The following is a 21,389-nucleotide window of genomic DNA, read 5'->3' as shown; positions in this document are numbered from 1 at the left end:
CTTGGAAAAGAGTGTTTCTTGTATTTAGAAGCATCCATGGCTTCAAGAGAAGGACAGAGAAATGACCGTGGGAGCGAGGGAAGAAGAGGGAGCGCGTGAGTTGCTGCTAACCTAAGGAGTTAAATGGCATTGAGAGATGAAAGAGAGATGTACAGATGAAAGAGAGAGACTCCATAAAAGGCCATGAATAAATGAGGCAGTGGACAGAATCCGTGCTAACTCTGACGTGTCTAAGGAAGAGAATGGCTTTATGAAAGGTTTACTTAAAAAGGAGGCTTTTAATGCAAAATGGAAGAGGGTGGGCAGTGAGGGAATGGTGTTTTGTAAAGATAGTCATTGATGAAAGGAAGAAAAAAAGGCTGCCAGGAGAAGTCAGAATATACGCAGAGTAATAGGTCTGAATTAAATTTGTTTAATGGCATGTCAAAAGAGTTTGTTAACAAGCCCACCAGCTATTTAATTTCTCTTTTCATATGTTTTTATATATGCCTACATATTATGGGTTTCAAAAAGACTCATGAAGGGAGAAAAAAGGACAAGAAAAAAAATTAACTAGCTTTGAAAATTAAAGACGATGAGAGTGACGATCCTAGAAGCTGCCCTCCAACAAAATGAATGTAGTCTTTTGGTAGATAATAAATTGGATTTTTAAAAAAATCCTCCTAAAGCTTACAGAATTATATAAATGTGCCCAAAAGGTAATGTTGTATTTTATAGATCAGATTTTCACAGACAAACTGGACTGCTTTTAAAAATTACTTTTTTCAGTTACATGAGAAGAAAAGCACCACAGCATGTAAAGAATATTTTGTCTGTAGACATATTAGTAAAATTGTCATCATGTTTTCGAAGACTTCTCAGAATATGTATTTTGCATACCTAGTATGTGTCCATCCTATCGTTACTTAAAAAAAAGTAAAAATATCTGAAGAACTGAAATCAAAGGCTCAGGAATGGATGTGTGGTTTCATGGGTATTAACTAATTAATGATCCAAGTAAATGGACTAACAGATGAGGGATTAAATCCATGGAGGTGCCTGCATTCAGAGATGCAGACAAGAAGGGGTGTAGGAGAGGCAGTACCTGGGAACACGGGTCATCAGAGATAACAGCACGAAATTAAATTAAATCCTCCACATGAAATGCTGACTAGGTTGTCTAAAAAGGATCTTGGGAACTGGTGAACCTGTGGAAGACAAAAGAATGCTAAAAGAAGCTGGAAAATGGGTCGAAATCTGAGTAATCTGACTTGACAGCAAAAATTGTGTTGCAGTGATCACCTCTGGCTAAGGACAGCAAAGAAAGGGGACTCTCATCCCTTGAGAACAAAAAACTTGAAGCATGTTTGTTTAAAAAAATATATCTGCTGGTGGCTTCTCACTGCTGCAGCTGGATCTGAGTCAAGTGTGGGGCAGAACTGCAATTAAGGTGCATGATTGTCCATACCCACCATGGGCACTGAGCAAAGGAGCAGCAGAGAAAAGGGAGAGCCATCCATTCAGGTGACTGGTTATCTTCATGGTATCACCAGGGCTTTAGGAGACAAGTCATCAAATGTTTTAAAAAACCTTCTTTTTAGCCTGGTAAATGTTGGTGATTTTTTCCCTTTGCTTTTGGGGGTTTGAATCTTTCGGTCTTATGTTTTCTATTCACGTTTTCTCTTTGACAGTGAAGTGGAAAAATCTCAGATAGAAAATGAGCAGGGGCCAGGCAGAAAAGTTTCCCATGTGCACACATGACAATAGGCATTGTACTCTAGAAAAATTAAATGTCACCAGCAATGGAAATTTGGCCCAGGATCAGGAGGAAGGCCTGCCCTCTCAGGTGCTGCAAACAGTGGGTATGCATCCAAAAAGGATCAGGAGGAAGTGGTTTTAATACATACACGGATGAGACTTCTTTGTTGCTACTTTTCTTGGTTATTCCATGCATTTGCAAACTTTTTTCTGTAGTTTTATATCATTGCATCTGTAGATCAGTAAATCACTCAGGGGCAGATTTTTGAAGATGTGTGGATGTTTATTTTCTGTCTATGAGCATCCAGATCCCTTTAAAAAAAAAAAGTTTAAAAAAATCCCTTAGGCCAAGCTATTATGTTTCCTTCAGTCTTCACAAAATATTATCTTTGTTCTTCTAAGTTATTGGCTTTTTAAAATGCATTGTATCTCTCATGTGGCAGACCTGAAAATAATGGCCAGTCAAGCACTTTTTGTAATTCACAAACATCTTTCTCATTTCCTCTATCTGAGGAAGGCATGTAGTAGATAGACTTCAAGGTCATAGCCATATTGTTGCTCCAAAAATTGTTTCTACCAAACATGGGGTTTTTTTTCACATTGTCACAGCACATGCAGGTGGCCTGGCTGCTATGAAGACTGCTGGTTTGTGGCTACCTGTGCCCCGTCTCACCTGAGATGGTGTTGATATTTAGGCAGTATTGGCCAGACCTGCACCCCTGTGTTGTGATGCAAGAAAAGCAGGTCAGGGATGACCCACAGCTGTCTTCCAGCCCTCACGGGGAGCCATGGGCAAAGGTCTCTCCAGGCAAGAGGGATAAAAGAAATGGAACACAACCTGAGCTGGTAGGTACAAAATTGGCAACTTCATCAAACGTTACTTTGATGATTACATTTGATTGCTGTTTACTTTTTTACCTGGGAGCCGGCTGCAGAAAGAGCAGATGGTTATAGGCAGGATGGGATTGGGAGAAGGACATGCAAGCTGCTCCAATACCAGGCACGCTCAATTTCCCATCAGCAACAGAGACATCTTGACCTTTGGTATTTTGTCAGAAGTCTTTCTTTTTCCTGCACCACTGTCAGCTCAGACTCAGTGTGCAGAGAAAACAGCTGAAGGATTGGAGAGAGAGGTGTGGAATTTGGAGTGTTTCTGCCTTTTTTTTTTTTTTTTTTTTGATGCTTTCACATCCATCTTTTAAATTGGTTTTCTATAGCAACTGGAGCTGAAGAGAGGGAGATAGGAGTCCCTCGTTCCTAGGGCTGGGACTTGCAGGCATCTGAAACTGCAAAACTCACTCCACACGGACTGGGAGTCGGCCTCACTTGGGAAAGCTCATTCTGTCAGTCAGGATAATTGGAGCTGTGTCAGTGCTATCAGTCTGAAAACCTTTCATAGGTCCATTGGTTAAAATTTTGGTTTTTAACTGGGTGAGTGACAGCACTTCTAATGCCATTAAAGCCAAGAAGACAATGTGCTTGTGTACCAGTCCCATTGCCAGGCCTTGGTTCAGATACCTCCACTTGCTTCAACTGTCTCAAAGGTCACCTCTGGCAATTATAGTGAAACCAAAGGGAATATGTGATTCTATTGATTAAAAAGTAACAGTGGAGACCCCTTGTTTCTCCAGTGTGAACACTCTGATGAGTCTGAATGACAAGTGACTTGGCATTCATACCCAGAAAATGAATCACAACAATTGTTTACATAGCTTTTTTTTGAGAAGGACTATTAAAACCCAAAGTTTGAATTATTAGCATTGTGGAAAGTGTGCAGTCTAACAGAAGTCTGTTTTTTTAGTAGTAGTGTGTAGTAGTAGTAACAGAAGTTTTGGGGGGGGTTTTGTTGTTTTTTTGGTTTTGTTTGTTTGTTTGTTTGTTTGTTTTGGAAGTACTGTGTTTTGCATCAGCAGCAAATAGATAAAAGCTTTCTGCAGCTTGTTTCATTTATCACTGGAGAGCATTTGATGCTACTGCTTCCTCCATATAAAGTAAAACTCTTAATAAAGCAATAATAAGCTTTCATAGTTATTACTAAATTGTAATGAATGTCCAAACAAACTCACAGATGTTTTTTAGTCTTTTGTATAATGTGTGTGTATCTTCCTTAATCCAGCCTCCAGAATTTTTTGGGTTTTTTTTTGTTTTGTTTTGTTTTTTGTGTTTTTTGGGGTTTTTTTTTGTGTTGTTGTGTTTTGTTTTGTTTTTTGTTTTGTTTGTTTGTTTTTTTGCTCCCAGGAAGACCATGTGATTAAAAATAAACAAACAAAATAAACCATAAACCATGTGTCAGCAGTGTGCCCAAAGCAAGTCCAGCAAAGGACCATAATGATGATAAAGGGATTGAAGCATCTCTTTATGGGGATGGGCAAAGAAGCTATGAATATCCAGCCTGGACCAGATCATCCAGGGGAACTTACTGATAGGTATAAGTACATGATGACAAGTAATAAAGAAGATGGAGCCGGGCTCTTCTTACAGACAGATAGTGGAAAAGCTTTTCTGCCTTTTTTTTTTTTTTTTTTTTCCTATGAGGGTGACTAAGCACTGGTACAGATTGCCCAGAGAGATTGTAGAGTCTCCATTCTTAGGGATACTGGAAATGAGATTGGACACTTGCTATGGGCTCTTGCTGCCCTTGAGCTGGGCTAGGTGATTTCCAGAGTTTCCTGCCAAGCTCAGCTATTTTGTATTTCAGTGGTATCTTTGATGCAGCAAATGAGGAGACTGTTCTGTGATAATAGGGGCACTGATCATCCTGCACATTGAGCAGCTCGGAGTGAGAGCAGACCGTCCGCTTGTTTCTGCTGCAGAACCAAGCAGCTCTTAAGTGATGACTTTTGCTCACTAATAACATCAAATAAGTTTTTAACATGTACATGAGAAGAGGAAAGCAGAGGAACTTGTTATTTGCTATGGGTTCGCCTGAAGCAGATTTCTCATGTTAAAGCACTTAAAAGCAAATACAGAATTTATGATGTGTTGGTAGATTTTAAACCTGAATTTTGTCCAGTTGTTGTAATGCAAATTATCTGAGTCATCCTCAGTGTAAAGCAGTAAATATAACCTGCACATTCGGACACGCTTCTTTTTTTTTCTCCCCTCTCTCCCCTTTCCCATTAATGTTTTATCTCCCTGAAGAGTTGTTTTCAACATATTATGTGCACCAGCATACTGTGCTTGTGGTATTCCTGAATGTCATTACAAAGAAGCCTGAAGACTGTACCACTGCTCCATTGCCTGTGATGCTAGGTTGGAAATTGCTTGGAGCAACAACAGCAAATGTCAACAGGGAGCTGTATTAATTATTTGGAATGTGTCTCTTAAGAGAAATCAACTGCTTTTATTGCAGAACGAATATTACTTGAAATGGGAAGGTTATTCTAACTGTTATCATCATCTATGTGTCATTAACTTTCCATGTTTAGAAGAAGAGATTAACAACCCTGTAAATTGGTACAGTAAATAGATGAATTGTAAAAAAATGTTTTTATTATAAATAGAAGTTTCTTTCTAGTTACCTCCAAATTGCTACAGAAGGGTTGAGTCTTTAACAACTGAGAAACTGCATGATGGTGTTGGGAACCAAAAAATCTTCCACTCATGTGAAAGCAATGCTGAGCTCTGAAAAATGGTATGTGTGTCTCCTGCAGGTGGGACAAACAGGTGGTATTGTACTTCATACCATGCTTCTTCCAAAAATGACTGTGACATAGGAGTGTTTGTTTCCCTCTTTAAAGTGACATTAACAGACTGAATGAGCTTGTGTGAAATTGAATTCTCTTCCATAGCATATATATATAGAGAGAGAGAGCAGGTTCCAAGAGAACATGGCGTAATGTAGACGTAGTAGTGGTAAACCAAGTGTAACTAAAGTTCAACAGACTACCTACATCTGCAAGGAGAAAGTGAGAGATGGAAGTGATTTCAGCTTGTCACCAGGTGCCTCCACAAAATGGAAGTTCATTGTGAAAAACACACAGAACAATATACTTGCAAATCTGTTTTAAATCCAAATGCTGTGTATTTGACTATAGCCCTGATAGAGCTCTGTAGGAAACAGCAGAACTAAACCCCTTATTTGTCCACAGGTCAGGCTCACCATGGGCAGGTTTCCTACATTGCCCCACCGATCCACCTGGATTCGGATCTGGAGAGACCGCCATCCAAGGGTGAGTCAGTGGGACAGTCTCCATTCACTCGCATTCCAAACCAGCCACAGGCACGGGTGGATATCACTCATTTGTTCACTGAGCTTCCATGGCCAACCCTCCATCCAAGGACACTCTGGGGAGTAAATTAATTCATGCAGGAGAGATGTATGTGAGATGACAGTGTCCCATTACATAGCTTTGAACATCCCATCACTTCACAGGTTGATTTGCTTTCCCTACTGGTTTGCTCCTGCAGGGAGAGGTACACCTGAGGTCCTGCCCTCTGTCTTGCACCTTTCTTTCCTAATGGCAGTGCAAAGGCACAGGGAGCTGATAGCAAAATGCAAAAGGGCAGAATTCAGCTGCCCCTGAGGTGAATAAAGGGTACAGAATGGGTTCTACTGGTTCAAACCTGGATTCAGTCTGCATTGCTGTTGCTTGAAGGGTTTTTTTCTAGACTTGATGAGGAGTTCATTATAGAGGATGACTCGAATTTTAGGTGGGATGATTGCCCTGGGGAGCAATGCTAGTAGCCAATATGTGCAGAGCAAGTCCAGAATAGCCCTGCTGTTTCTAGGTGCCGGTCTTGAATGGTGCAAATAAAGCAATATGAATGCAAGCCCTTGATTCCTCTGCCACATTTGGACAATCATTCCCCAGTGGTTGCCCCTGAGGCCTGGGGAAATGAGCTTGTCCCCAAAGCAAGCGTATCTGGTGGTGCAGACTTCTTACACCTCCCTTTGCTCCTTTCAGTTAGGCTGGTCAATATTCAGGTATGATACCGAAATAAATAGCTTCTTCTTCTTGGAATAGATAATAGCAAAGTGAAAATCGTACAGGAATATGAAGGGATTCATTGGTCAGCACTGCAAGTGCAAGTACATCAAACCCAGGGAATTTTGTGGAAGAAGGGGAGGAAGAAGCCAGCCTGGAGATATTCTATACCTTGGGTTTGGGGTTTTTCCCTTTTTCAGACTTTTCCAAGGGAGCTGCAGTGGCAGAAAGAGTACCAATTTGACCTGCGTGGTGATTGTCACCATTGTGCAACAGCACTGTAAGGCTGTTGATGTGTGTTTGTGTCTGCACATGTTTCTCTAACTGCTGCCAATGGATAAATGGAAGGTGGAGCCATGTACTGGGTGGTGCAATGATTCCAGATTCACAATCCTCTCTCAGAATCTGGTTTTGCAATGAGTCAGGCTAGTTGTGTATAATCTCCTGGCAGTCCACAACCTCCATTCAGCTTTAAGTGAATTACCCTGGGATTTGACATGAACATATCATCAGCTTCTTCTAAGTCATTTGAAAACCTCCAGGTCTGTGGTAAAATTTACTACCTTGCTTTTATAGCAGAGCACTCTAGTGAGGCAGAGACAGTTATGGCTTGCAGGACCTTCTTGCTCTAGTCTGTCATTGAGGTGATGAATCAGAGCTTACTTAGAATAGGTCAATGTAAATCTTTGCCTTGGCATCTGAACAGACTATAGAAGATTCAAGGATACTGGAACAGCAGCAGACAGAGAACCTCTTGCTTTCTCCAAACTGAAAGAGCTAAAGACTAACAAAACTCTTCAGTGATCTGCTGTTCATGAGGGCAGAGCTAGCTCAGCAAGATGAATGGCAGTGCCACCAGGAGCAGGGCAAAGTGGGTCAGGCAGAACAGCTGCAGTGCTTGCAGAGAGGCTAAAATAGAGTTTATCCAACATGAACTGCTACACTGGTGGCTTTCACCAGGGCCTCCGTCCCCCTACTTGAGAGATCTTAAAGAAGGAGCTACTCATGGTGGATGGACTGGTATTATTGCTGCTGTGTGCTGGTAAAAGGATTTGAATAGTCTTGTGTAACGTAACAGGAGAGGGCCAGAGAGAAAGTTAGCTCTGGAGGCATCAATCTTTTAGCTGGTGACTACTGGTTGTTAAAAATGTAGTAATTGGTACTGTTTCCTGAGGGAAGAACAAGGCTTTCCTCTGGCCCTGGGATGTGGGATGTGAAGCTCTGCTGCTTCATTTCTAGCCTCAGCATCCAGAATTCATTAGAGTATTGCAATATTTTTTCTTTTTTCTCTAAGTGTATTAGGCTTATAATTCCTTTTTGTTTGTCTGCTTTTTCTGACACCTTAGGACATGCTTGGGTTATGCTTCCAAGCTTCATTCCCTTAACCACAAGAGCTGTTTTAAACAAAGGACTCAAAACATCTGTCCTTAAGTTTGTGTTCTTTCACATTTCCTGTAGCTGGGTCTCTAAAACCAGAGAACCATTATGGCAGTCAGCATAAACCACTAATGCTTCTGACTACTCCTTTGATGCTCTTCATTTCCCTTCCATGCTTCCCCTTGCACTAAGCCAGGTACAGGCCAACCTTGCTCTTAGAGTGGCAAAAAGAAGCAGCCACCTTACGGTTTTAATTGTAATAAATGGAAATAGAACCTGGGTAAGATGCTTTAAGAGAAACATATTTCCTTCCTGTATTATCAAAAAAAAAAAAAAAAAAGATACAGCTTTAGTGCTTTTGTGGGCCTATGCAGTTGCAATTCTCAGCTGACAGATTTATTTGTAACTGCCTCTTCCTTCTCTTTTTTAAAGATTTCATCACTGGTGACATTTACACACATTGTTTATGCATGCAGGGGATTTTTACCTGCCTTTCAGAGTCCTGACGCTGGTGGTGAATAGAGTATAAACTGCAGTAGTTTACTAGTACATTAGTGTCACTGTGCATTACAGGGTAATTACTCTGAGCCACTGCTCTGTGCAGCCACCCAGTAATGACACTATACATCACTGAATTGAAATGAAGCCTTGAATCAGCATTTTTCATCAAGGCACTTCTTAGTCCCCACCCACTTTTTAATTTGAGGCTATTGTAAAATTAGTTCCGTATATGAAGCACTGTTAACTATATTTTTACTCCTCCTTTCAATCCAACAATTTGGATGTGACTATATGATTTTTATGCAAGTGTTTACACCTTCTTTGTACAGAATAATTCCAGGCATAGCTGAGACTTCAGGTTGTGATATCACAGACTGAAGATTAAATCTGTGTTTAAAAATGGATCTCTGGTTACTGACAATAACAAGAAGTTTCACAGATGAGAGTGACACTCATACTCTGGCTTGAAAAGGGATTTTATAGAATTGTCGTGTATAGCAATAAATTAAATTAAACTAAACGTTTATACTCAAATTCTGCCAGGTACTAAAACAAAGTAAAGAAGTGAATTAAACACACCAAATATGTGCACTAAAACTATTTATAAAGCAGTGTAGAAGCAGATTTTAATGTATATGTCGTATCATACTAAACTTGAAACGTATGTCTGGCATTTAAAGCTAGGTAGCCTGAAAAACTCTCCTGTCCTGTTGAGCTGGTGTGTTTTGCAAAGGTTTCCTTCTAAGTTTAAGTCCAGAGAATAGTTATCTTGGAGATCGATATGCTTGAAGTCAGTATATTTCCTAAGCATTACCTGATAAGCAAAACTCTGTACTGGTCCCCAGTTCCAGAAATAAATATCAAATAAAGGATGCACAGGAAGTTCTTATCCTTCTGCATGCATTTCTCTAGCCAGGGAGGTTGTTGTGGCACTGTGTTAAGGCACTGTGGGAGGTTTTCCTGTAAACCTCAGATAGATTCATATTCCATAATCACAGAATCTGGCCCTAGTCCTTAGCACATTAGGAAGCCAGAGGTTTTGCTGGGTTTGCACCTTTCTTTGCCAGCTTAGTGGAAGATGTCCCTTTGTGCTTTCTTTCCTCAAAACCCGGGTCCATTTTGCCATTTCTCCCCCCTTTGCATTTGCAGTCTCCGAGGGAGAACCTTTCCTGAACAGCAGAAGCACAGTGAAATCTTAGAACCAGAAATAGAGTAGGCTTTTTGTAAGTATGCATTCTGGGTCTTATTTATTTTTTTCCCTCCTAAAGGTCCCGAGAGGGTCGATGGCTTTGCAGATGATGAAGGAGGATCTGACAGCTGGGCTTATTGCACAGCCCCTGTCCTCCTTCCCAGGTCCAGAGAAAGGGGAGAGCTGGGCAGCGAGGCCCAGTTGCACTCCTTGCCTTAATTCAAGCTGACACATGGGGTCATGTATCCCGTGCTCACCAGGCCCTGAGACACCAGCTTGCCTGCCTCTCCCTCCCAGGTCCAGCACTGTGAGAGAGGTGCTGTTCAGGGCTCTCTGCTATAAGCTGGCCAGGCTCATTCATTTTCCAGGCTTTTTCTTTTTCTGCTGGAGTGCCACTGGGGAAGGCATTCTCTCAGCTCAGGAGTCCGTAACAGTGTCCCTCTGCTGCTCTCAGAGGTCCTGTTTTTACTCATCCTGCTCCTTCTGAGTTAGCTGTATAACTAACTAACTATATATAACTAACTAACTATATATAGCTGTCCAGCTTCTTAAGGCAGCTTTTTTACCTCACATCATTCAGGTGGAAGAGTCCAGGAGAGAGGGTAATTTGATGCCTCTAAGTCAAGAAAGGATCATGCAGTGAATGCTGTTTGAGGTCTCCTATGCTCAGGACCCTCATTCCTTTTTCCCTATGTGATTCCGGGATGCTGTATTGCATCCTTCGCTTTCTTGGTCGTGCACTTTGGTTTTGCTCAGCCTTTTTTTCAAGGATGACATCTCTCAGGATTTCCCTTTCATGGCTGGCCTGAGCCCACTAGAGCATCCCCTTCCTTCACTCCAGCATGGGATGCGAGTTCTCATTGCAGCAAGCCAGCACCATTCTGTTATCCCACGTGGCTTTTAGGAAGGCAGTGTGTAACAGGCATGCAGGTAGCTGGTGTTGCACCAGTTGTGTGGAAGGGAAATGCCAGTCACCACACTTGCACCATCAGCGGAAAGGTTTTGCAGTGACTGCAAGCCTCATGTCTACTGTGAATTTGCAGCTGCCTTGTTTCAAAGTCTGTTCTTGAATCTGTCTACAGAGATTTGTTTGTTGTATTCTTTTGCTGTTTGTTTTCTTTTCATTTGAGTTGTGGGGTTTTTTTGTGTTTTTTTTTTTTTTTTCCTTGTGATAGGCAGCCTCATTCGAGGCTGGATATCTGTTTGCACACGGGTCGACCTTGCAATGGGGTGGGTTTTGGGCAGAGTGGTAGATGTGGATGCAGGAATCTATTGACAGATATGAGCTTGTTTGGGTCCTCAAAATGATGAAGAGATGGATGAGCTCTGATACAATGCTTTTCTCAGTTTTATGAAGCACTCTCAGAAAATCTCCCATTGTGGCTCAGGTCTGTACTGAAATGTCCACTTTTCTGGACTACACTGATGTTCCTGGGGCAGGCAGCTGCTTTGAACATGGGCCATACTCTGTATTTATTAATTTCTATTAGGTAGCATGGCTGGGGCTAGCGATTATCACATCCAGAGCAGCCAGAGCTCCTGGAAATCTTGCAGCCAGCATGCAGTTCTCCTGTTTGCTTGCTGCCATCGGTGAGGTCCTGCCTGTAGCTCTCCACAGTCAGAAAGGGTTAATGGCAGACCGCTCACCGTTTTGGTTTTCACTGTGGTGCTGGACTGTTGCTCTGATTTCTCTGGAATGTGTGTTTTCACTGCAGAGGAGCACCTTGGGGCATTGCTGTTTATTTATAAGATAACAGCATTTGCTCTAGCAGAAAGCTGGAGCTAACAAAGTCTCTCAAGGAGGAGTGCTAACTCCTATGTGCTGGTGGAAACTGTTCAAAGTATTTACACTTGAAAATATTTGAGGATTTTGGGAAAGGGGGGAAAGAACAGTCTGAGTGATATTTAACACCTTTTCCATTATTCTTAGTAATGTGAAAAAAAAAATTTAAAAGGGCATTTCTTAAGAAGCTTTTTTTTTACCAGCTGGCTACTGTCTTGTAAAGGAGTTTTGCTATGGAGATCATCCTGAACTGTGATTTAAAGATGCCTTGAAATGTTACTCTTTGTAGGCTGTTTGAAGCCACCGTATGACCTGATAAGCTCAAAATGGACATGGACAAGCACCCAGGAGATTCTTTTGACAGTGGCTTTTATTTTCCGCTGCACTGAGTTTTGCCAGTTGCCATCAGTGGTGGAAGTTTTTCCCCACCTGACAGTGGCAACAGCTGGAAAGTAGAGTCAGCTATGGTGGTGCACCTTCAAGCATCACTAATCTAAAGTGAATGTCCTATTACCAGCTTGAAAAAAAGCTGTTGAGCCAGAGCAATGTGAAAAAAAAAAAAGAATGTAGTGCTGCATACAGCATCAGAGACCCTTTCTCAAACTTTTTTTTTTTTCTTTTTCTGCCAGACTAATTTTTGGCTACACTCTCTTCCTGAAATATTTATAGGGCAAATAGCTGTTTTAAATGAGCAGATGGGGGAGACATAAGACAAGCTGTTAAATTAATAAACATGTGTGGTGCTTTATCAGTAAGGGAGCCCATTTTGGCATTTCTTCTGGATGATTTGTATGGCCTATCACCATTGCACCTGGTGCAGGGACAAGAAATGGGCACTTAATAACCAAACAATGTGCAAACTCCTTCCATTATAACTTCATTATGTCAGATATAATCGTCTATAACTAGATGTCAAATACATAATTTATGTCCAGCTCCCCTGTGGAATAGTGGGCATATGAATGAATGGCCCCATTAATGGGAAGGAGCTTTTACTGTAACTTTTCCCCTCCTGGTACATGGTCCATTTTGTCATCTGGTATTAATTCTGAATCATTTCAGGGCTGCAGAAAAATGCCTGTTATATTTATATTTGTGTAATGGGAGAAGATGGCAAATAAATCATATAAGAGATCAAATTTCAGGTTCACTGATTTTCTAAGCCATATGCCTGTGTGAAAGAGACTGGGATTGGTCTGCAGTGCTTTGATTGAGAGGCATAACTGGCCTTCATTTTACACATCCAGAGATGTTAAAAAGGTGCAGGATGTGAAGTAGCACTTCCTGTGGGAGCCCTCTGTCACAAGGAGCTTAGCCCCTGGAAAGCTAGGATTTGCCACTGCAGCCGTGCTGCTGGCATCATTTGCTGTGTGTCGTGTTATCTCTTGTGCTGCACCATGTGGGGCCTGCTTAAAGAAGGGCTCCATGACGTAGCTGAAGTGTGTCATCATCACCTGGAAGGATGGAGGCTATGAAAACCCTGATATCTAGAGGATTCCTCTGGAGTGGGACATAGGATCCCAGTTGTTCAGTGGAGGGGTTGTGTATATTCACAAATAGATACAAGTTCAAAGGATTGGGAAGATTGCCTTTTATACATTTCTATTGTTAATGTTATATAATACTGTTATAATGTATTATAGTGTATAATGATCAGGGATTTGAAGCACCTGTCCTATGAAGGCAGGCTGAGAGTTGGCCTTGTTCAGCATGGAGAAGAGAAGGCCCCCAGGAGACCTTCCAGCACCTTCAAGGGGCCTACAAGAAGGATAAGAACAAACATTTTAGCAGGGCTTGTTGAAATAGGACAAGGGATAATGGCTTTAAACTGAAAGCAGCATTAGAAACAAATTCTTTGCTGTGAGTGAGGCACTGGCACAGGTTGCCCAGAGCAGCTGTGGATGTCCCATCCATGGAAGTGTTCAAGGCCAGGTTGGATGGGGCTCTGAGCAGCCTGGTCTAGTGGAAGGTGTCCCTGCCCATGGCAGGAGGGTTGGAACCAAATGATCCTTAAGGTCCCTTCCAACCCAAACTATTCTGAGTCTGTGATTGTCAGTTGCTGTTATTTTTCACTATGTATATGATGTAGTCACTGAAAGCAAATCACCCTTACAAAAAGAAATGTTAAAAATGTGAAAAATGTTCTAGGTAATGACAAATTAGGAACAGCAACTTCTAAGGACCTGAGCTATCCAGCGGTGTAGTCTGTCTGCCTTTCAGTAAAACGTAGAACTATAGTTTACCACGCTCTTGTAGAAGTTTATCCGCAGTGCTGTAGAAAGGTAGGCAGATTTCCCATACAAGCAAATCATGTTAGGCTCAGACATACTACTCTTGACAGCACCGAGTCAAAGAGTTTTGTGTTTATTTAATGGCTCTTCAGCTGTGCAGTGGGATTTTCTGTAGGTAAGCAGGTTTTTTTAAAGGCACTTGGCTCTTGGAATCATCTTGGCTGAGTGAGATATTGTTGGAAATGAGAGATTTCCACCAGAACAGTGATCTGATGTAAAATGTCTGGATTTCAGGCCTGTTCTGGCCCCTGGATTTCCTCAAAGTTGATTGTTGAATTTTGATTTTCTTTGTGTCTTGTTTGTTGCAGGGAATCCTAGTGGTGTGATATAATCCATTCAGAGGGAAAGTTATACCTGTGCATTGTGTACCTCACTCTTAAATGCTTTTGGAAATCCCAGCCTTAATAAATGCATACTAAATACTGATTTACTGATTATAGAACATCATGCTAAGATTGTAACTTGGCTCCCTCATAAGAGTCCTCATATTCTGACTTTCAGCCAAGTAAATTTGGCTTGAAAACCTCAGTGTTTGCTCAGAAGAGAAGGCCTGCTATCCTCTAGCTCCAAATGGTTTGTTGCTGCCTTCAAATTGGCTTGATGTGGTTTTTTCTCCTTGCAAATTCACAAGAAGCAGTATTTGAAAGATCTTACTGTCTGTAAGAATAGATACGAAGATTGATCAGCTGTAATTAGAAGGGTTAGAGGGCCAGCATGCACGAGGGGAAGCAGCCATGGGGTTGTTGGCCAAGGAGCTTTCAGGGATGGAGAGAAGCAGCTGGACTTGGGGCAAGAAGAAGACTGCCCTTACCCAGCCAGGGATGCTGGGCTTTTTGCAGATAGGTACAGGGAAAGGCTTATAGATTAATCATGCTAATTAGCAGTTATTCACTGTAGCGGATTGGTTTTGGATTTTTTGTGGGGTGTTTGTTTGTTTATTTGTTTTGGAGGGGGGTTTTGTTGTTTGTTTGTTTGTTTTCCCAGAAAATTGTTTGGGCTTTCTTCATTTGAAAATGACCACAACCATGGATGCTGTCATGGCAGTCTCCCCTTTAGATTTTCTCAAAGTCCTGGTTTTGGGTTTATCTCATTATGAGCACTGCTTTCCACTGATGAGTGTGTGTGTGACTGTATTATGCCCACAAATTTAGTAGTAGACATGCAGCAAAATAACACTGTTACTGAGTAAACAATTACATTTCATTTTCAGGAATAAAAGGGAATGTGGGCCCATAAATCTTCTTCTAAATAATCTGTGTTGGAGAGTAAAAAGAAGGTGAGGTTTCTAAATTCATGAAGGCCCTTCACAGTAGAATCCTGTGTGCCACTGAAGTGTAACAAACTTATTTATATTTTATTGTGCTTCTAGATCAAGCTGTATTATTATGGGCTGCATTCCCCTGACACTATAGCTGTTGCCTAGGAAGAGGTACATTATGTTAATATTTTGTGACTATAACTATGCAGACTGGGTTATGTACATTGAAAAAGTTGAGTGGGGGGAGAAGTTAATGCACCATTTTGATTAGAGCCTCCTCAGATTGTTACTCACATTTAGAAGCAAAAACTAAGCTTGAATTTGAGAATAATTCACACAGAAAATGGGAGAAAACCAAACAATTGAAACAATTTGTTCACTGAACTTTAAAATTGCTCAGCAGTTGGAATCTGGAACTAGTACTGCTAAGAGGGAATCTGGCAGGAGCAAGCTGAATGCTTTTACCAAGCACGTACAGTGAAGAATTTCACAGCTTCCTCATGCCTTAATGTGTTTGAATCATGTAAACAGAGCATTCATCCTTAATTCCTATTTCCTGACCATTTCCAGTGCTGGTGTCTGTTATGGGATTTTGGTACTTTCTCATTCATTTAACTTGATTCATTAAGAACCTGCAGTGTGACCAGCACCATACACAAAGTAAAATAAATGGCAAATTATGCATTAGCTCCAGTATATGAAGTTAGAGAGAAGGCCAGAGTCCTGAGCAAGATACTGATGTCCATTATGGTTATTTTAACAAATACACTCTACAGACTGTATTGATAAGCATTATGAAAATGTTTACACAACAAGTAAAATAAACAAGGAAGGATCTTGGCATTTCTCCTAAAGGAACATTCTGAACTGAGTTTCCCCTTTCAAAAATGTTTTCTCATTAATACTGCTGCCAAAGCATGAAGCAACCACAGAGAAGGACTGGATGGGTAGGAGCTCGTCTCAGTTCTGCTGTGCCTTGCACCTCGCTGATTCAGCCAGGACAATGTCCTCAGGAGTATTCTCAGGATTATCATGGTCATGGCACCTGACAAGAGATAATAATATTTGCCTGGTACCACTGTCTCACACTTTCAAACATTCAGTGCAACAGAGCTGGGTTTGCACCTGGATCAGGCCGGGTGAGGCTTATCCCTTGCTAACCTCATCTCCTAAATCGAGGGGTGCTGTGCAAGCAGGTCCACCCAGCTGAGATCAGTCCTGTTTGCCAGAGCTACAGCGAGCAGCAGTGCTTAAGTAGGGCTGGGAAACCCATCAGAGGCTTGCCAGCATCCTAACTCTGTTAGTGCATTTTAACATAATATCAGCTTCAGCCTCTGACCCTGCTATGATGAGCAACCTTTCCTCCCTTATCCTCTGCCTTCCCTCCTCACTGTTCTTTTTGCTCAAACCTTGTGCAGTGGGTTCTTGTGACCCTTAACAAGGCTTTAGGAAAGTTAATATTGCCTTTTCCTAGCTAAGGCTGTAATAATTTATGTTAGACCTTGTTACATACACCTGATCATAAAATTCTTCTGGAAGCTAAGGTGCCTGGCCTGGGAAGTGTCTCTATCTTGGGAAAATTAAACATAGTCTGAGACAAGAGCAGGATGGAGGGGTGAGAGGGAAAGGAGTACTCAGTCCTGAGAGTCAGTACATACTTCATGCTGAAGGTGTGAGTTGTAAAGAAGAAAATGGGAGAAAGGAAGAGTAGCAGAGGGTGGAAACAGGCAGTGGTGTCTGTGCAGAGAGGATGGACACAGAGAGCTTGTTGGGCAAGCTTTCATGGCTTAGAGTAGAGGAAGGCAAGATAGGATGTGAAAAAGGGAGGGGGTGTATTTTAAGAAGGTTTTTATGTAATGTGTAGAGAAATTTTAAATCCTTTCGCTTTAGACAATTGAGACTTTCACTGCCTCCAGCAATTATGCACAGACTAATCACATAACATTTATATTCCTGCTTTCCTACTCCAGGCACCTATTTCTATCTGCTTGCTTCTTTCCAGCTTTTGCTCTGAGCTGCTACAATTTAACAGCAAAAAATCCAGATATTTCCTTCATCGTCATTAGCCACTCCTACCCTGTCCTCCTAGCAGTAATATAGAGCTCAGCCTAAATGTCAGGAGCAGCTCAGTGTGCTCATTCATTTTTGGAATGTGTTGAAGTCTCCTCGTCCTGGTCACCCAGCTCTTCAGCTCCTTTCCCTTTCAGATTGGTGTGGCTGTGCCTGCGGGCTCCTGAGGCCGTGGGCTGGGATATTGAAAGTCCATTGTCTCCCCATAATCCACCCATGGTTTTAAAAAGTGTCCCCTTACAGTGCTAAGGTTTGTGCTTATCTTCGAAGGACATTGCTCCTCACATTGTGTTTGGTTAAATAACCACAGCTTGGTGTAGATATTTTGCATATAAGCTGACAGGGTTGACATTGTGAGTATTTTGCAATCATTTGTTTAATTAGCTGAAGCTCTCTGGGGAGAAGTGTATGAAATGGCATACTCCCAAAGTCTAATTTAAATCTGTTTTGCTTTTTTTTATTATTTTTTTCACGAAGGGCTTGTAATGCAAAGCATTAAAAAAGGTACAAGTGAATGGAAAGCAAGAGAAACCCTTCTGTTAATGGGCTGTGCCTCAGCAACAAAATCATGCAAATACAGAAAGGAAATTGCATTGAATAAAATGACCTACAAGAGGAAAAAATGGAATTAAGTCTGCACAGCTGTCTTGTCTTTCTTTTTTTTTTTTTTTTTTTTAACCTGTACTTCCCCTCTGTTTTCTTTTACTGCAATGCTTAATTAAGCTTCTCCTTTGTTTGGAGGTTAATTCCTTTTCTAATCTACAGCTATTTGTACAAAGGTGTTCATTACTGGAGCGAACAAAGGCTGGAGACAGGAGAGTGGCAGGTGTTGAGCCTCCTTTAGAGGGAAGAGGTTTTTTTTCTTTTGCTCACAGTGAAATCTTGAGGCCCTGCTTTCAGATGCAGGACTTCTGTGTCAGTTCTCCTCTGCTTGCTGCTTCCAGTGAAATGACTCCTGGGGGGAGCTGAAGGTTCTGCTGCAGCACCAGGTCTGTGCTGTCCTGTCTGCTCATTTAATGTACTGAATTAGAGACCTTTGTGCTGAGGCAGACTCTCAAACTCTTACCTGACTTGTATATATAATGACCACCAATTTCTTTTTGATGCTTACCTGTCCGTTGAAGTCACTAAAAAATTAAGATCTTAAACATTTAATGAGATCTGATACCGTCTTCTTGAGTCCCCGTGGAGCAGTGAGTTCCTGCACCTACGGTCATAGTGTGTCCTCTTTGCTCCTGCTTGCTGGCATCACAGTGGTCAGAGCATCTGAAGTCTCTGGCTTTGCTGTAGTGTTTGTAGAACCTGCAGTGCACTCGTTAATCATATTAAAATGTTTATATTGCAAGAAACTGGAGGTGGGATGCTAAATTTTGCTGCTGAGCTGAAGTGCTGGGGAGGAGGCAACAGTGACGGACTAGGGACCAGCCCACCACAGGGCTGTCAGTCTGTCTCTCTTGCTTGTCATGCTTGCCCAGGCAAATGGAAGTGAACATAAGAGCAAGAGCTAAAATAGCTTTTAGAGGAATACAGTTTGTGATTCCCAAAGGAATGACGGAATACCCCAATAGTTAAAGCAGGATCCATCTCACTTGGATAGTCCTTTTAGGAGCAATGTGGCAGCCCCATCTCCAGGCATTGCTCTGCCCATACAGTCCCTTCACCTTCCTGTGACATGTGGCATCACCATCCTATGGCATGGTTTTAATAAAGAGTTGCTCCTTGCAAACAGTGGGGAAAGCAGGTCATGGCCTAGGAGCCATTGCTTGCTTGTCAGGATACCAGATTTTATTTTTAGGTTTCCTTGTGCAGGTTGTGTGATTAGTCATTTCATGCACTCACACATATATCTAGTTTCTGTAGAAAGTGATTTTTCAACTGTGGCACCCTCTAACCTTGTGGCTGTTTATTTCATGTACTGTTCTGAGTGATGGGAAATGGTCTTTTCGGTTCTGTAGAACCTCTAGGTTTCAAGGAAAAGAGAAAAGGCAATTGCAGAGCTGGTCAATTATTGCAGGCACAGTGTAATTAATGTACAAATATTTCCAAAATCAGCAGCTAATGACAGAAATACATGTCCTGTCCTTTTCATGTAGAAAAGAAAGGAGTTTATACTTTAAAATGCTTTTTGTTTGTTGAGCTCTCTAGGCACCGTTGTTGATAATCTGCACACATGGGTAAAATATTTTACACTTTTTGACTTTTAATTTTTTTCCAGAAGATTTGTCAAGATGAGAAATGGCACGAATGGCTCATGGAGTATTGACTTTTGCAATCAGTATCTAGTGAAATTAACATCTTGCTTCTGTTCTCTGTGCAGACAATTACAAATTAGATCCAGAAAACACATTCCCAAAGGCGGCATGGGTTTGGCTCTTAAGAGAACACTGGCATGGAAAGTAGGGAAAACGTCTTGGCACAGAGCACTTTACCCCCACTTTTTTAGGTGGCTCAAAGCTAAAAGCCTTATTTTTATTTTTTATTTTTTGAATAATAATAGAAGAGGAAAATAAAAATGTGGGTAGAAAAGCAACAGGACAAAACAAGGGGACAAGGGTCTGTATGAACAGCCTAATTAGTACAGATTGCATTCAGTTGTGCAAGAGGTGCTGGGAAAATACAGAGCACAGTATATGAGCAGTGAGGATGGAGGAACAGAGGTGCATGCTGGGCAAGGGAGGTTTTCCCGGCCACCAAAATTGTACCTTTGAGCATTTCCAAACACAGAGGTAGAGAAAGCAGAGCAGAAGAGACTCCTAGTGAAGAACCCAAGCCACACTTAGAATCCTGGGGTTTTTTCTGCAGCCAGATCCCATCAGGGATGTGGTGGTATTTCTGGGGTGTTTTCTTGACCCACATTTCCACCCTAATCTCCAACATGTTGTCCGTGTACATCCTCTTCCCAGAGGCACTGACTGTCCCAGGAGTGCTGCAGCATAGGGAGAGAGTGCTCTGTGAGCACCCCAGAGTTGCTAGCTGCATCTTCAGCAAACCCAGATTCTGCCCCAAAACCCTCACACACACACGCACCCCCACGGGCCCTAGGGGGCCTCAGCACATAAACCTGCATCTCTTGGAACTGGATGCCAAAGAAATGTAAGTAACAAAGAACTTTTATTGACCGTAATTGCACTTGAATTAACTAGATGCCTGTGTAGTTGATGGCTCCTGCAACCTGACATCCCTCCTGCAGCACTGGAAACCTCATTGCTTTGCCTCACAACATGTCCTATGCCAGAAGGCTTCAGAGGGCACAGCTCTCTTGGCATAACTCTAAAATAACCTGGCAAGTAAGCTCCGGAGGCTTAAACTCTTGTCCCAGCTGGGATACATAATGATCTAGTTACCTGCTTCTTTGATCTTCCCTTTGTTCTCTGATTTTCACAGAGCTATCATTTGTTCACACACACACCCCTCATCACCACCCCCCCTCAAAAAAAAAAAAAAAATGGAGGGAGGCAGAAATAGAAGAGAAAAGCAAAAAAAAAGGAATAGGATTTGACACACTCCCTGCAATCTGCAGGCAGGGCTGAGATGCAGCGTTGGCTCTGCTCTTTGTGTCCTCAGGGTGGTAGTGCAGCTACTGCTTCCCCATGCACTGCTTTGCCCGGCTGGCAGGGAGGAGGAAGCACATCCTAACATTTAATTTGCTGTTGAGAGGTTTGTTGTACCTACATCCCTGTATTTAAATGATACAGATGCATCTGCTCGTGAGCTTTGTTTCTTTAAGCTCTGTCAGGGCTGCCGGGATGAGTAGAGAAGGGGGCGGGTTTGATACCATGCTAGATGACAGGGTTCGGAGTTCAGGACTGGAAGTCACTGTCAGATCAGCAAGGATTTAGCAAGAATTTCTTCTGCCCCTCTATTGCAGCCTCAGGGGATGGGTTGTGACTTCTGTGGGCAGCTTTGTGGGTGAAGAATAAAGAAACAAATATATAGGCAATTTTATTAGGTCGAAAGATACTAAGAATTTTTTTTCCTGTGTCCAAATAAAGTCCAATGCAGTTTATCAGAAATCATTAAAGAAGCTGCTATTACTGACTGGATAACTGAGAGTTTTTCATGCAGCACTTTTCAAAAGGCAAAGGTACTTCACACAGTTACAGCAACAGCCGCAAACAAGAATGAACCACAGTGTAGTTATTGAGGCTGCCTCCCTCAATGCTTCTTTTGTGCTTAAATTTCTTTTGTTGGGGTTTATTCACAATGCTAGTGTGCTGCTATTCTGAAAAGTGCGGTATTACAGGAAAAGATAATC

The 21,389-nt window shown here is 41.9% G+C and overlaps 1 protein-coding gene across 8 annotated transcripts in view; it reads left to right on the top strand.

The window, feature by feature from the left end:
- The window catches only part of ADGRL3 (adhesion G protein-coupled receptor L3), a 491,700-nt gene that overhangs the window by 342,288 nt on the left and 128,023 nt on the right, over positions 1-21,389 (top strand). For all 8 annotated transcript variants that reach the window (XM_063423663.1, XM_063423656.1, XM_063423662.1 and 5 more), the window contains one exon: positions 5,829-5,909. In XM_063423663.1, the coding sequence (XP_063279733.1) occupies positions 5,829-5,909 (81 nt within the window). The remainder of the gene's footprint in view (positions 1-5,828; positions 5,910-21,389) is intronic.

Source organism: Prinia subflava, chromosome Z (genome assembly GCF_021018805.1).
Source record: "Prinia subflava isolate CZ2003 ecotype Zambia chromosome Z, Cam_Psub_1.2, whole genome shotgun sequence".
NCBI classification, from domain to species: domain Eukaryota; kingdom Metazoa; phylum Chordata; class Aves; order Passeriformes; family Cisticolidae; genus Prinia; species Prinia subflava.
This window is presented reverse-complemented; position numbering and strand designations above follow the sequence as displayed.